The 14,935-nt window shown below is 48.0% G+C and overlaps 1 protein-coding gene across 1 annotated transcript in view; it reads right to left on the bottom strand.

The window, feature by feature from the left end:
• Positions 1-14,277, bottom strand: part of ism1 (isthmin 1) — an 81,543-nt gene extending 67,266 nt beyond the window's left edge. The window contains exon 1 of the mRNA XM_033026269.1: positions 13,867-14,277. Within this exon, the coding sequence (XP_032882160.1) occupies positions 13,867-13,995 (129 nt within the window). The 5' untranslated portion in view covers positions 13,996-14,277. The remainder of the gene's footprint in view (positions 1-13,866) is intronic.
• Positions 14,278-14,935: the final 658 nt, after the last annotated feature.

Here is a 14,935-nt window from a genome sequence, read left to right as displayed (position 1 = left end):
AACATGATTTTTAAATCTTTGTCATGAATTTATAGGCTAAATGGAAGGAATTTAGTGTTTAATTCCCATAAATTAATGGCCATTTAAATCATCTTGCGAGTGAGATTTTGTGGAACGCGATAGTTTGGAACGTTGCATTTGCGGTGGATTTAAACCCCATATCGGCAGGAAAAATACTGCCTGTTCGTATGGGGCCTAATATCACCTTTTCGCAACGTAAAATTTGGATTAAGGTCAACCTAAGAAGCAAAAAAAATAAACGGCTTTCCGTTAGCTGTCCCGTACCTGAAATCCGTCCCCGTTGTCGGCGTTCACGGCATTAGAAGCTAATTTTTATTTTACTCCAGAGCTGAATTTGTCCCGCGATTTAAAATAAAAAATTCACAGACCGGCAGTCGGAACAAATCTTCAGCATAAGCTCGAGAAAATTAAACCCCGGCAGGCAGGAGAAAACCGCAAAGGTGCCAAAGTCGCGCACACGGCCAGTGACAGAACTGCAGCGCCGCTGAAGGTAAGTTTTGTAACATACCTACCGTACTAATCAAGAATCTATCTATCTCTGCCATATCCTTAGACTTGGCCTCCACAGCTGTCTGTGGCAAATAATTCCACAGATTCACCACTGATTGACTAAAGAAATTCCTCCTCAACTTCCTAAAGGAACATCCTTTAATACTGAGGCTCTGACCTCTAGTCCTAGACTCGCCCACTAGTGGAAACATCCTCTCCACATCTACTGTGTCCAGGCTTTTCACTATTCTGTATGTTTCAATGAGGTCCCCCCTCATTCTTCTAAACTCCAGCGAGTACAGGACCAGTGCCGGCAAACGCTCATCATAGGTTAACCCACTCATTCCTGGGATTATTCTTGTAAACCTCCTCTGGACCCTCTCCAGAGCCAGCACATCCTTCCTCAGATATGGTGCCCAAAATTGCTCGCAATATTCCAAATGCTGCCTGACCAGCGCCTTATAGAGCCTCAGCATTACATCCCTGTTTTTGTATACAAGCTCTCTTGAAATAAATGTTAGCATTGGGTTTCCTTTCTTTACTACAAATGTAGATTAACGTTTTGGGGAATCCTACACCAGCACTCCCAAGTCCCTATGTACCTCTGATTTCTGGATTCTCTCCCCATTTAGAAAATAGCCTACGCCTTTATTCCTACTACCAAAATGCACGACTCCACACTTTGCTACACTATATTCCATCTGCCACTTCTCTGCCCACTCTCGCAACCTGCCCAAGTCCTTCTGCAGAGTCCCTGCATTCTCTACATTACCTGCCCTTCCATCTATTTTCGTATCATCCGCAAACTGGTCCACAAAGCCTTCAATCAATAGACAATAGACAATAGGTGCAGGAGTAGGCCATTCGGCCCTTTGAGCCAGCACCGCCATTCAATGTGATCATGGCTGATCATCCACAATCAGTACCCCGTTCCTGCCTTCTCCCCATATCCCCTGACTCCGCTATCTTTAATACCTCTATCTAGCTCTCTCTTGAAAGTATCCAGAGAACCGGTCTCCATCGCCCTCCGAGGCAGAGAATTCCACAGACTCACCACTCTCTGTGTGAAAAAGTATTTCCTCATCACCGTTCCAATCACTGCCCCTTACTCTTAAACTGTGGCCCCTGGTTCTGGACGTCCAAGCCCTTAACAATAACCATTAACACACACACACACACGCACACACACACGCACGCACACTCACACACACGTGTACACACACACACACGTACACGTATACAGTCACACACAGACACACACACACTCACGTACACACACACACGCGTACACACACACGCGTACACACACACACGTACACACATACACGCACACACGTACACACGTACACACGTACACACGCACACACACACACGCACACGCACACGCACACGCACACGCACACACGTACACACACACACATACACACGTGCCCACACAGGCACACATACACATGTACACGTATACAGTCACACACAGACACACACACACACGTACACACACACACACACACACACACACACACGTACACACACACGCGTACACACACACACACACGTACACACATACACGCACACACGTACACACGTACACACACACGCACACGCACACGCACACACACACGTTTTTTAACTGTACCTCAGTGCACGTGACAATATTAAACGTAAACGTAAACACTATTATTTGGTAGATGCATGCATGCATTCTACAGGACAGAAGCAAGCTAATCTGCTTAATTATACACAATACCCTTTAATGAATATATCAATAATGTGTAATTCGTTAGTGGACACAGTTGCAAACAAGCCTGCAAAACATGTCAACTGAAAGGTACTTTAGAGTTTAGAAAAACGGCATTGAAACAGGCCCTTCGGCCCACCAGTAGCAGTGATAGTAACAGCTACAGTTTAGTTTATTGTCACATGTACCGAGGTACAGTGAAAAGCTTTTGTTGCTGCTATCCAGGCAGCAGAAAGACAATACATCGAGCCATTTACAGCGTATAGATACATGATAAGGGATTAACGTTTAGTGCAAGGCAAAGCCAGCAAAGTCCGACCAAGGATAGCCAAAGGGTAGAGGTGTTAAAGTAAGAAATGTTATTCCCGTACTGATCTTCGGTGTGAACCAGCATCTGCAGTTCCTTCCCAGACATGTTTACTCTGCCTCTTGGTCTCGAGAGCTTGCCCGCCCTGCAGAGCGCTTCCAGCACTTTCCGCGTTATTAATTATTATTGATGTGGGTACAAGCATTTGAACATTTTCTCAAAATAAACTTTCAAAGAGGAAACGACAAGAGCCACTAATTAGAATGAGATGTCACTGCAATTCCTCAAAAAAAATGAAAGCTATTTAACCCAAGATACTTCAGCACGTATGTTGCAACTTGTGTTCGCAACTATTTTTCTTCCTATTGTGGCACGCACTGGACACATTGCTGTTCACAAGTTCTGGGAACAAGATCATGGCTTACAGCGCTCGCAGCGCCAGAGGCCCGGGTTCGATCCTGACTACGGGTGCTGTCTGTACGGAGTTTGTACGTCCTCCCCCGTGACCTTGCTCGGGTTTCCTCCCACACTCCAAAGACGCGCGTTCAGGTTTGTATGTTAATTGTTTAAGAAGGAACTGCAGATGCCGGAAAATCGAAGGTAGACAAAAGTGCTGGAGAAACTCAGCGGGTGCAGCAGCATCTATGGAGCGAAGGAAATAGGCAACGGTTTGGGCCGAAACCCTTCTTCAGACCCCCTCTTCAGTCTGAAGAAGGGTTTCGGCCCTATTTCCTTCGCTCCATAGATGCTGCTGCACCCGCTGAGTTTCTCCAGCACTTTTGTCCACCTTTGTAGGTTAATTGGCTTGGTAGAAATGTAAAATTGTCCGGAGTGTGTTGGAATGGCTAATGGCGTGGACCCGATGGGCCGAAGGGCCTGTTGCCGATTAGGAAAGGGGAGATGCAACGAGACCTGGGTGTCATGGTACACCAGTCATTAAAAGTAGGCATGCAGGTGCAGCAGGCAGTGAAGAAGGCAAATGGTATGTTAGCATTCATAGCAAAATGATTTGAGTATAGGAGCAGGGAAGTTCTACTGCAGTTGTACAGGGTCTTGGTGAGACCACACCTGGAGTATTGCGTACAGTTTTGGTCTCCTAATCTGAGGAAAGACATTCTTGCCATAGAGGGAGTACAGAGAAGGTTCACCAGACTGATTCCTGGGATGTCAGGACTTTCATATGAAGAAAGACTGGATAGACTCGGTTTGTACTCGCTAGAATTTAGAAGATTGAGGGGGGATCTTATAGAAAATTACAAAATTCTTAAGGGGTTGGACAGGCTAGATGCAGGAAGATTGTTTCCGATGTTGGGGAAGTCCAGAACAATGGGTCACAGTTTAAGGATAAGGGGGAAATCTTTTAGGACCGAGATGAGGAAAACATTTTTCACACAGAGAGTGGTGAATCTCTGGAATTCTCTGCCACAGAAGGTAGTTGAGGCCAGTTCATTGGCTATATTTAAGAGGGAGTTAGATGTGGCCCTTGTGGCTAAAGGGATCAGGGGGTATGGAGAGAAGGCAGGTACAGGATACTGAGTTGGATGATCAGCCATGATCATATTGAATGGCGGTGCAGGCTCGAAGGGCCGAATGGCCTACTCCTGCACCTATTTTCTATGTTTCTATGTTTGTCGCGCTGTGTCTCTAAACTAAACTACGCCGCCATTCAATCATGGCTGATCCATCTCTCCCTCCTAACCCCATTCTCCTGCCTTCTCCCCATAACCCCTGACACCCGTACTAATCAAGAATCAATCTCCGCCTTAAGAAATATCCATTGACTTGGCCATTACTGCCTTCTAAACATGTGGGGGTGGGGGGGGGGGGGGGGGGGAGGGGGGGAGGGGGGGGAGGGGGGGAGGGGAGCAGGGATGATGACACACAAGAGACTGCAGATGCTGGAACCGTGAGTAAAACAAACAATGCTGGAAGAACTCAGCAGGTCAGGCAGCATCTGTGGAGGGAACAGACAAACAGACAGACAATGTTTCGGGTGGAGACCCTTCTTCCGACAGGTTGCAGCTGTTTTTTAAATTAGTTTATGGATACAGAGCGGAAACAGGCCCTTCGGCCCACCGAGCCCACACTGACCAGCGATCCCCGCATACTATCCCACGCACACTGCGGACAATTTACACTTATACCAAGCCAATTAACCTACAAACCTGTACGTCTTTGGAGTGTGGGAGGAAACCGGAGCGCCCGGAGAAAACGCACGCGGGTCGCGGGGAGAACGTGCAAACTCCATATTGATAAGTACACTTGGTGGTCAGGATGGAACCCGTGTCTCCGGCGCTGTGAGGCAGCAACTCTACCACTGCGCCACCGTGCTGCTCTTATTCTTAAGGCACTATCGGATTGATTCACAATGCTCCCTTCTGGTTTAATGTGTGAATCCACTGCTTGGAATGTTAATAAGTTTCACTGAAGTCCCACCATTCTGATCTGAACTACCACAGAATCAAAGTGATTGAAATGTTGTAGCTGCTACATGATCTGTTTGAACAAGCGTTAGATCATTTGTCCGAAAGACTTTTCACTGGTCCCAGTATCGTGTTCTGGCCAATAATACTCTAAAGGGCCTGTCCCACTTAGGCGATTTTTTCGGCGACTACAGGCGATTAGGATGTCGCCACATGTTCGCGGGGTGACGCCTGTACGGTCGTGAGTCGTCTCCTCAAGTCGCCTAAATAGTCGTAACGTTTTTCTGGACGCGGCTGGATTTTGAAATGTTCAAAACTTTTAGGCGACTGTGGGCTTGACGTAGCTTGCCTTCTCCTGACGTAGGAGCTGTCGTAGGTTGTCGCCAGGATGACGCAGGTTGTCGCCGTGTGCTGCCTTCGGTGAATTCCATTGGCGGCTACCTACGTCAACCGGCGACTGAATTGTCTTCAGTTGTTGCCGACAGGGTCGTTACTTGTCGCCGCCATTGCTTGTGGACGTAGATTGACTTTGGTCGTCATAGGTTGTCGTAGGTGGACGTCCTTATACCCCTGTCCCACTTAGGAAACCTGAACGGAAACCTCTGGAGACTTTGTGCCCCACCCAAGGTTTCCGTGCGGTTCCCGGAGGTTGCAGGTGGTTGCCGGAAGTTGCAGGTAGTGGAAGCAGGTAGGGAGACTGACGAAAACCTCCGGGAACCTCCGGGAACCGCACGGAAACCTTGGGTGTGGCACAAAGTCTCCAGAGGTTTCCGTTCAGGTTTCCTAAGTGGGACAGGGGCATAATGGGTCGGCAGTTGTCGGTAGCTTGCCGTAGCTTGACGTCGACCAGGTGGTAGGTTGTTGTAGTAGACATTGTCGTGGGGGGGGGGGTCCAGTCACCGGTTTTTCGGGGACCTGCTACGACAGTGACTGTCGCCGGCAGTGGCCGAAAAACCCGCCTAGGTGGGACAGGCCCATTAAGGATGCAATTTTATCTTAAAGAAAGGCTTGAGTTTATATTACACCCTTCGTGAACTTGAGGTATTGTAACTCACTTCCAAACGCTTGCTTTCCCCTTCTCTCCATCCCTCCCCCACCCTAGTTCTCCCACCAGTCTGACCAAAGATCCTATAGCGGTGCAAGATAGACCACTCCTGCTAAATGCAATGGGCTGACGTGTAGTACGCAACGGAGCGGAACTTGGGCCTTTTTTTCATCCATTTCAGTAACCCGACCGGACCCGACTCGCAGTGTAATCAACGTTGCTGGGGGGACAGTTTGTGTTAATAAATTAAAATTCTGAAAATGAGGGGAAGATTTTTACCAAAGAACTTTTATTTTTACGAGGATGTTTCCGTAACCGGCTTCCATCTCCGCACTAGTATCTTTGCTCCGCTACGGGATCTTTGGTGCGGAGACGGAAGCCGGTTACGGAAATGGGGCCTAAAATTACCCACGAATCTGCCCTTGATCGTACTACGTCTTTTTCGTCGAGTGATCTATCTTGCTCGCTATAGGATCTTTGAGCCTGACTGTCCTCCTGATTAGATTTTACCTTGTACGCCTCGTTGTCACCTTCCCCTCAGCTAACAATGATCCATTCTAAATTTTCCTTTATCTATGTCCCCTTTGATCTCTAGATTTCACAGCTCACGGTCACATCGGGGTGGTCACGGTGGTGCAGCGGTAGAGTTGCTGCCTTACAGCGAATGCAGCGCCGGAGACCCGGGTTCGATCCTGACTACGGGTGCTGTCTGTACGGAGTTTGCACGTTCTCCCCGTGAACCGCGTGGGTTTTCTCCGAGACCTTCGGTTTCCTCCCACACTCCAAAGACGTGCAGGTTTGTAGGTTAATTGGCTTGGTGAATGTAAAAAAAATAGTCCCAATTACTGGGTGTAGGATATTGTTAATGTGTGGTGATCGATGGCCGGCGTGGGCTCGGTGGGCCGAAGGGCCTGTTTCCGTGCTGTATCTTTCAATCAATTTGTCGACAAAGACATTTAATAACTTGCATTTGGAGACTTTCAAACTATCTTCATTCGGACTTTACTGGATTTCGTCTTGCACTAAACGTTATCCCCTTTACACTGTGAACGGCTCGATTGTAATCATGTATAGTCTTTTCGCTGACTGGTTAGCACGCAACAGAAAAGCTTTTCACTGTACCTCGGTACACGTGACAATAAACTAAACAGAATCTAAATTTAGCTACAACAGTCAATGCCAATGTGAAATTGTAGCAAAGGATGACATCATTCACGTGGTGTTGTCATCGTTTCATTAGCAAGAAATGACACTCCATAAGTTGCATAAGGCTTGGATAGAGAGTGGATGTGGAGAGGATGTTTGTCTACCTTCGATTTTTCCAGCACCTGCAGTTCTTTCTTAAACATTAAACAAACCTGTCTGTGTAAAGTGTAATGTGCTGTGCTGTCTGTGTTCCTGGCTCGGTGTTAAAATGTATATATGCAAAATGTTACGAAATCTATCTGGTCAACTTAAACTAATGGAGTACGGGAAGGAGCTGCAGATGTGCGGCACAGTGGCGCAGCGGTAGAGTTGCTGCCTTGCAGCGAGAAGGGTCTCGACCCGAAACGTCACCTATTCCATCTCTCCATAGATGCTGCCTCACCCGCTGAGTTTCTCCAGCTTTGTTGTCTACCTTCGATTTTTTCCAGCATCTGCAGTTCTTTCTTAATCTAAGCGCTTCCTTTACTAATAACTGTAGTGGGAGTTTTATGACAATAGTCAATAGGTGCAGGAATAGGCCATTCGGCCCTTCGAGCCAGCACCGCCATTCAATGTGATCATGGCTGATCATCCCCAATCAGTGCCCCGTTCCTGCCTACTCCCCATATCCCCTGACTCCGCTATTTTTAAGAGCCCTATCTAGCTCTCTCTTGAAAGCATCCAGAGAACCTGCCTCCACCGCCCTCTGAGGCAGAGAATTCCACAGACTCACCACTCTCTGTGAGAAAAAGTGTTTCCTCGTCTCCGTTCTAAATGGCTTACTCCTTATTCTTAAACTGTGGCCCCTGGTTCTGGACTCCCCCAACATCGGGAACATGTTTCCTGCCTCTAGCGTGTCCAAGCCCTTAACAATCTTATATGTTTCAATGAGATCCCCCTCATCCTTCTAAACTCCGGAGTGTACAAGCCCAGCTGCTCCATTCTCTCAGCATATGACAGTCCCACCACCCCAGGAATTGTAATTTGTTTTTATCGCTGTGCTAATTATTGCTGCAATTACCCCAATCTGAAGGGACTTGGTTCAGCTGGTGCAGTCATCATTGGCCCAAGTTGGCTGGAAACTTGCCATTGTACTAAGTGAGATGTTTATGCCAGTTGTCAATGCCCACTTTGTGAAACCTCGACTTAGCTAATTGTATCAGGTGACTGTAAAACCCAATACGGGCAAACAATCTCAAGAGCACCCATCTTCCACAAATTCATAAGTTCTAGGAGCAGAATTAGGCCATTCGGCCCATGCAGTCTATTCTGCCATCCTATCTCTCTCTCTCTATCTATCTGATCTATCTCTCATTCCTAACCCCATTCTCCTGCCTTCTCCCCATAACCCCTGACTCCCGTACTAATCAAGATCCTGTCATTTTCCGCCTTAAAAATATCCACTGATTTGGCCTCCACTGCCTCTGTAGCAATGAATCCCACAGATTCACCACCCTCTGACTAAGAAATTCCTCCTCATCTCCTTCCTAAACTTGCATCCTTTCATTCTGAGGCTGCGACCTCTAGTCTCTCCCACTAGTGGAAACATCCTCTCCACATCCACTCTATCCAGGCCTTTCACTATTCTGTACGTTTCAATGAGGTCCCCCCCTCATTCTTCTTAACTCCAGCGAGTACAGGCCCAGTGTCGACAAACGCTCATCATATGTTAACCCACCCATTCCTGGGATCGTTCTCGTAAACCTCCTCTGGACCCTCTCAGATGGACACAAGGTAGACACAAAACGCATAGAATAGTGAAAGGCTTGGATAGAGTGGATGTGGAGAGGATGGTTCCACTAGTGGGAGAGTCTAGGCCTAGAGGTCACAGTCTCAGAATTAAAGAATGTTCTTTTAGGATGGAGATGAGGAGAAATGTCTTTAATCAGAGGGTGATGAATCTGTGGGATTCTTTGCCACAGAAGGCTGTGGAGGCCCAGTCAGTGGATATGTTTAAGGCAGAGATAGATAGATTCTTATGGGGACAAGGCAGGAGAATTGTGTTAGGATGGATAGATAGATCAGCCATGATTAATAGTCAATAGACAATAGACAATAGGTGCAGGAGTAGGCCATTCGGCCCTTCGAGCCAGCACCGCCATTCAATGTGATCATGGCTGATCATCCCCAATCAGTACCCCGTTCCTGCCTTCTCCCCATATCACCTAGAACATGCTGCCAGAGGAGGTAATTGAGGCAGAGACTATCCCAACATTTAAGAAGCAGTTATGACAGGAACATGGATAGGACAGGTTTGGAGGGATATGGACCAAACACAGGCAGGTGGGACTAGTGTAGCTGGGACATGTTGGGCGGTGTGGGCAGGTCGTGCCGAAGGGCCTGTTTCCACGCTGTATCACTCTATGAATCTATGACTGCAGATACAGTTTACACTGAAGATGGACACAAAGTTCCGGAGTAACTCAGTGGGTCGGGCAGCATCTCTGGAGGATGGTGGGTGGGTGATGTTTTTCGGGTCAAGAGGTTGTTTCCATGGTGTACGATTCTATAACTCGATAACCCACGATCTTTTACCCAGCTTCGCAGAATCAAGAATCAAGGGACATGGGTTTAAGGTGAGAGGGTAAATATTGAATAGGAACCTGAGGGGTAACTTTTCCACTCAGTGTATGGAACGAGCTGCCAGAGGAATTTGCCTAAGTACATGGACAGGAAAGATTTAGAGGGATATGGGCCAAACGCAAGCTGGAGGGACTAGTATAGATGGGGTCAGCTTGGCCTAGTTGGGCCGAAGGGCCTGTTTCCATGCAAACAATCATTCAAATATTAACACATCTATCATAAAATATACGACTCAAATGTACAGAACCTGGATTGGAATAAATGATCATTTGATCGGACTTTATCTTGCACTAAATGTTATTCACCTTGTTCTCTTCATTATGCGCCTGTACACTGGGGATGGTTCGATTGTAGACAATAGACAATAGGTGCAGGAGTTGGCCATTCGGTCCTTCAAGCCAGCACCGCCATTCAATGTGATCATGGCTGATCATCCCCAATCAGTATTTAAGAAGGAACTGCAGATGCTGGAAAATCGAAGGTACACAAAAAAGCTGGAGAAACTCAGCGGGTGCACCCGCTGAGTTTCTCCAGCATTTTTGTGTACCTTCGATTTTCCCAATTATCCCCAATCAGTACCCCGTTCCTGCCTTCTCCCCATATCCCCTGACTCCGCTATCTTTAAGAGCCCTATCGAGCTCTCTCTTGAAAGCATCCAGAGAACTGGCCTCCACCGCCCTCTGAGGCAGAGAGTTCCACAGACTCACCACTCTCTGTGAGAAAAAGTGTTTCCTCGTCTCCGTTCTAAATGGCTCACTCCTTATTCTTAAACTGTGGCCCCTGGTTCTGGACTCCCCCAACATCGGGAACATGTTTCCTGCCTCTAGCGTGTTCAAGCCCTTAACAATCTTATAAGTTTCAATGAGATCCCTCTCATCCTTCTAAACTCCAGAGTGTACAAGCCCAGCTGCTCCATTCTGTAATCATGTATTGTCTTTCTGCTGACCAGATAGCGCGCAACAAAAGCTTTTCACTGTTCCTCGGTACACGTGACAATAAACTAAACTAAAATAAACTCAACGAGTTACAATTATGTTTATCACTCTTCAGACTGAAGAAGGGTATCGATCGAGACATATATACTGTCCCGTTGAGTTACTCCAGCATTATGTCTATCTTTGGTGTAAACCAGTTTAGAGATACAGTGATTTGGCCTCCACTGCCCTCTGTGGCAGGGAATTCCACAAATTCACAACTCTCTGGGTGAAAAAGTTTTTTCTCACCTCAGTCTTAAATGCCCCCCCTTTATTCTAAGACTGTGGCCCCTGGTTCTGGACTCGCCCCACATTGGGAACATTTTTCTTGCATCTAGCTTGTCCAGTCCTTTTATAATTTTATATGTTTCTATAAGATCCCCCTCCCTCCCCCCTCATCCCCCCCCAAACTCCAGTGAATACAAGCCCAGTCTTTTCAATCTTTCCTCATATGACAGTCCCGCCATCCCAGGGATCAATCTCGTGAACCTACGCTGCACTGCCTCAATCACAAGGATGTCCTTCCTCAAATTAGGAGAGCAAAACTGTACACGATACTCCAGATGTGGTCTCACAAGAGCCCTATACAACTGCAGAAGAACCTCTTTACTCTAATACATGATTAGTTTGAGTTGACCAGATAGTTTTAGGATGATTCTGCATTTATATTTCCACACCGAGCATAGGAACACAGATAGCACCAAAGATCTCCGCTCTAAGATCTTTGGATAGCACAGCACATTACACCTTGAAACACAGACAGGTTTGCTATATGCTATTTTTCCTGACATTTATTGCCTGTTAAATCTCTCACTCTCTCTCTCTTTCTCAAATCCTGTTTCTCTCACATATCTCTCTTCGCCTTAATCCTTGTCAATATTTCCCTATCCATCTCCCATCCCCATTCCCTGTATCCTGTACACTGTGGACGGCTGGCTTGCTCGATTGTAATCATGTATATAGTCCTTCTGCTGAACGGATAGCAAGCAGCAAAAAAAGCTTTTCACTTTATCTCGGAACTAAACTAAACCCCCTCACACCACTTTGTTGGGGGTCTGGCTGATTCTCTCTGTGTTCTCTCTCACACTCTTTGTCCATCTGTGTCTCTCCCCCTCTGGGGAAGGGTCCCGGCCTGAAACGTCGTCTGCCCATTCCCCCCCAACCTCCAGATGTTACCAGACCCACTGAGTTCCTCCAGCACTTTCTGCCTTGCTCATGGCTCCAGCGTTTACATGCCCAGTGAATTATCCAGCACTTTCCTCCCCATCTCTCCTCACTCCTCTATTCGTTCTACCCGGCCAATATCATTCTACCCATTCTATCCCCGTGCTATCTTCCCTCGTGTGTAGGGAGGAACTACAGCAGACGCTGGTTTGCATCGAAGAGAGACAGAAAATGCTGGAGCAACTCAGCGGGACAGGCAGCATCTCTGGGGAGAAGGTGTGGGTGACGTTTCGGGTCGAGACCCTTCGTCAGTCTATCCTTACATCTCCTTCCATCTTGGCTCCTCTCGCCTTAAAGCTGTGCCCCCTCTAGTCTTTGCCATTCCCCCCATGGGGAGAACGTTTCTGATTGTCCACCCTATCCACGCCTCTTATCATTCTATCAGGTCTCCCCTCAACCTCCCGGCTCTCCAGAGAAAACAATCCTGTAGCTAACACCCCCTAATCCAGGCAGGAAGGTGAAAGATCCCAACCTCGAGAGATCGCCTATCCATGTCCTCCACAGATGCTGCCTGACCCGCCGAGTTACACCAGTTGCCCAACTTCCTAAATTAGTCTAGCAAATTTCAAAGATGCTGCCTGACTTGCTGAGTTAGCCCAGCAATATGCACAGATGCTGCCTGACCTGCTGAATTTACTCTGTTTAAGAAATAACTGCAGATGTTGGAAAAATCCAAGGTGGACCAAAAAAATGCTGGAGAAACTCAGCGGGTGAGGCAGCATCTATGGAGAGAAGGAACTGGCAACGTTTCACGTCGAGACCCTTCTTTCGAGTTAAGGATGGTCTCGAACAGGAATGTCGCCAATTCCTTATCTTCATAGATGCTGCCTCCTGAATTACTCTGGCGTTCTCCACAGATGCTGCCTGACCTGCTAAAAGTCTGAAGAAGGGTCTCGACCCGAAACGTTGCCCTTTCCTTTGCTCCATAGATGCTGCCTCACCCGCTGAGTTACTCCAGAACTTTTGCTTTCCACAGATGCTGCCTGACCAGCTGAGTTACTCCAGCATTTTCATAGAAACATAGAAAATAGGTGCAGGAGTAGGCCATTCGGCCCTTCGAGCCTGCACCGCCATTCAATATGATCATGGCTGATCATCCAACTCAGTATCCTGTACCTGCCTTCTCTCCATACCCCCTGATACCTTTAGCCACAAGGGCCGCATCTAACTCCCTCTTAAATATAGCCAACGAACTGGCCTCAACTACCTTCTGTGGCAGAGAATTCCACAGATTCACCACTCTCTGTGTGAAAAATGTTTTTCTCATCTCGGTCCTAAAAGATTTCCCCCTTATCCTTAAACTGTGACCCCTTGTTCTAGACTTCCCCAACATCGGGAACAATCTTCCTGCATCTAGCCTGTCCAACCCCTTAAGAATTTTGTAAGTTTCTATTAGATCCCCCCTCAATCTTCAAAATTCTAGCGAGTACAAGCCGAGTCTATCCAGTCTTTCTTCATATTGAAAGCCCTGACATCCCAATGAACTGGCCTCAACTACCTTCTGTGGCAGAGAATTCCACAGATTCACCACTCTCTCTGTGTGAAAAATGTTTTTCTCATCTCGACTTCCTTCCCCCTTATCCTTAAAACTTCCCCCTTATCCTTATCCACAGATGCTGCCTGACCCGCTGAGTTACTCCAGCACTTTCCACAGATGCTGCCTGACCCGCTGAGTTACTCCAGCACTTTCCACAGATGCTGCCTGACCCGCTGAGTTACTCCAGCACTTTCCACAGATGCTGCCTGACCCGCTGAGTTACTCCAGCACTTTTTGTTTTCCACTTGTGCCATTCATTCTGTTGGACCTTCTCGCCCCAAAGCTTCTACACACACACACACCCCAGCCCAGCCCAGCCCAGCCCAGGTGTGCTCCTTACCTGCCCCTCTCCCCCCGGGGTGCTGTTGCCCTCCTGTTGGCCCAGGGGCAAGCTCCTGAGGACGGTGATGTGGACGGTGAGGATGAGGAGCCCGAGGAGCAGCAGCAACTCTGCGGCCAAGCGAGCCATCCTGCGGACCCGGCGGCTGCCCTTGTCGCCCGCGGCCGGCCGAGGCGAGCTGCTGCCGGGCGGAGCCGCTGCCGGAGCCGGGGGGTCGGGACCCGGGCTCGTCTCCACTTCGCAAACGGTGGCTGCAGGGCGAGTTATGGCTGGCTTTGCAAATGTGTCCAAGGCGCGGAGGGGGTGGGGGGGGAGAGAGAGGGGTTGAGACAGAGAAACAGAGAGGGAGAGAGGGAGAGAGAAAGAGAGAGAAAGAGGGATTGAGAGAGAAAGGGAGATTGTGTCAATCCTGCATGCACACAGAGAGAGAGACAGAGAGAGAGAACAAGACAGAGAGACAGAGATATATTTTGTTAACGCCACACAAACACACACAGAGTGGGAGAGAGACACAGAGAGATTTTGTCAATGCTGCTACTCGCACAGAGAGACACAGAGAACAGGACAGAGAGACACAGAGACAGAGACAGAGAGAGACAGAGAACAAGAAAGACAGGGAGAGACAGAACAGGACAGAGAGACAGAGAGAACAACTCAGACAGACAGAGAGAGAGACAGAGAGAGACACACACACACACACAGAATTTAATATTGGGCTCTGGGCAGCAAGTTAAACCCCCGCATCAAAACACCTCATTCTTTGCTCCAACCCGCGGCTTGCTTCTTCTGCAAAGATATATAAATATAAATATATTTTAAAGAAAGTTGAATCTGTGGACTTGGCATTTCAGAGCCCGGTGGCGCTGCCGTCAGTCAGTCTCTCTCTGCGGCTCATTTATCCTCCCCGCTTTTATCACCCAGCCTTGGTTCAAACGGTGCATAGACAGATTCTCCCCTCTCCCCTCCCCTCCCTATAGTGTCCTCTCCCCTCCCCTCTCCCCTCCCCTCTTCTCTTCCCCTCCCTCTTCTCCTCCCCTCTTCCCCTCCCTTCCCCTCACCTCTTCTCTTA

This window comes from Amblyraja radiata, chromosome 8 (assembly GCF_010909765.2).
Source record: "Amblyraja radiata isolate CabotCenter1 chromosome 8, sAmbRad1.1.pri, whole genome shotgun sequence".
Classification (NCBI taxonomy): domain Eukaryota; kingdom Metazoa; phylum Chordata; class Chondrichthyes; order Rajiformes; family Rajidae; genus Amblyraja; species Amblyraja radiata.
The sequence above is the reverse complement of the archived record's forward strand: the minus strand, read 5'-3'. Positions and strand labels throughout refer to the sequence as shown.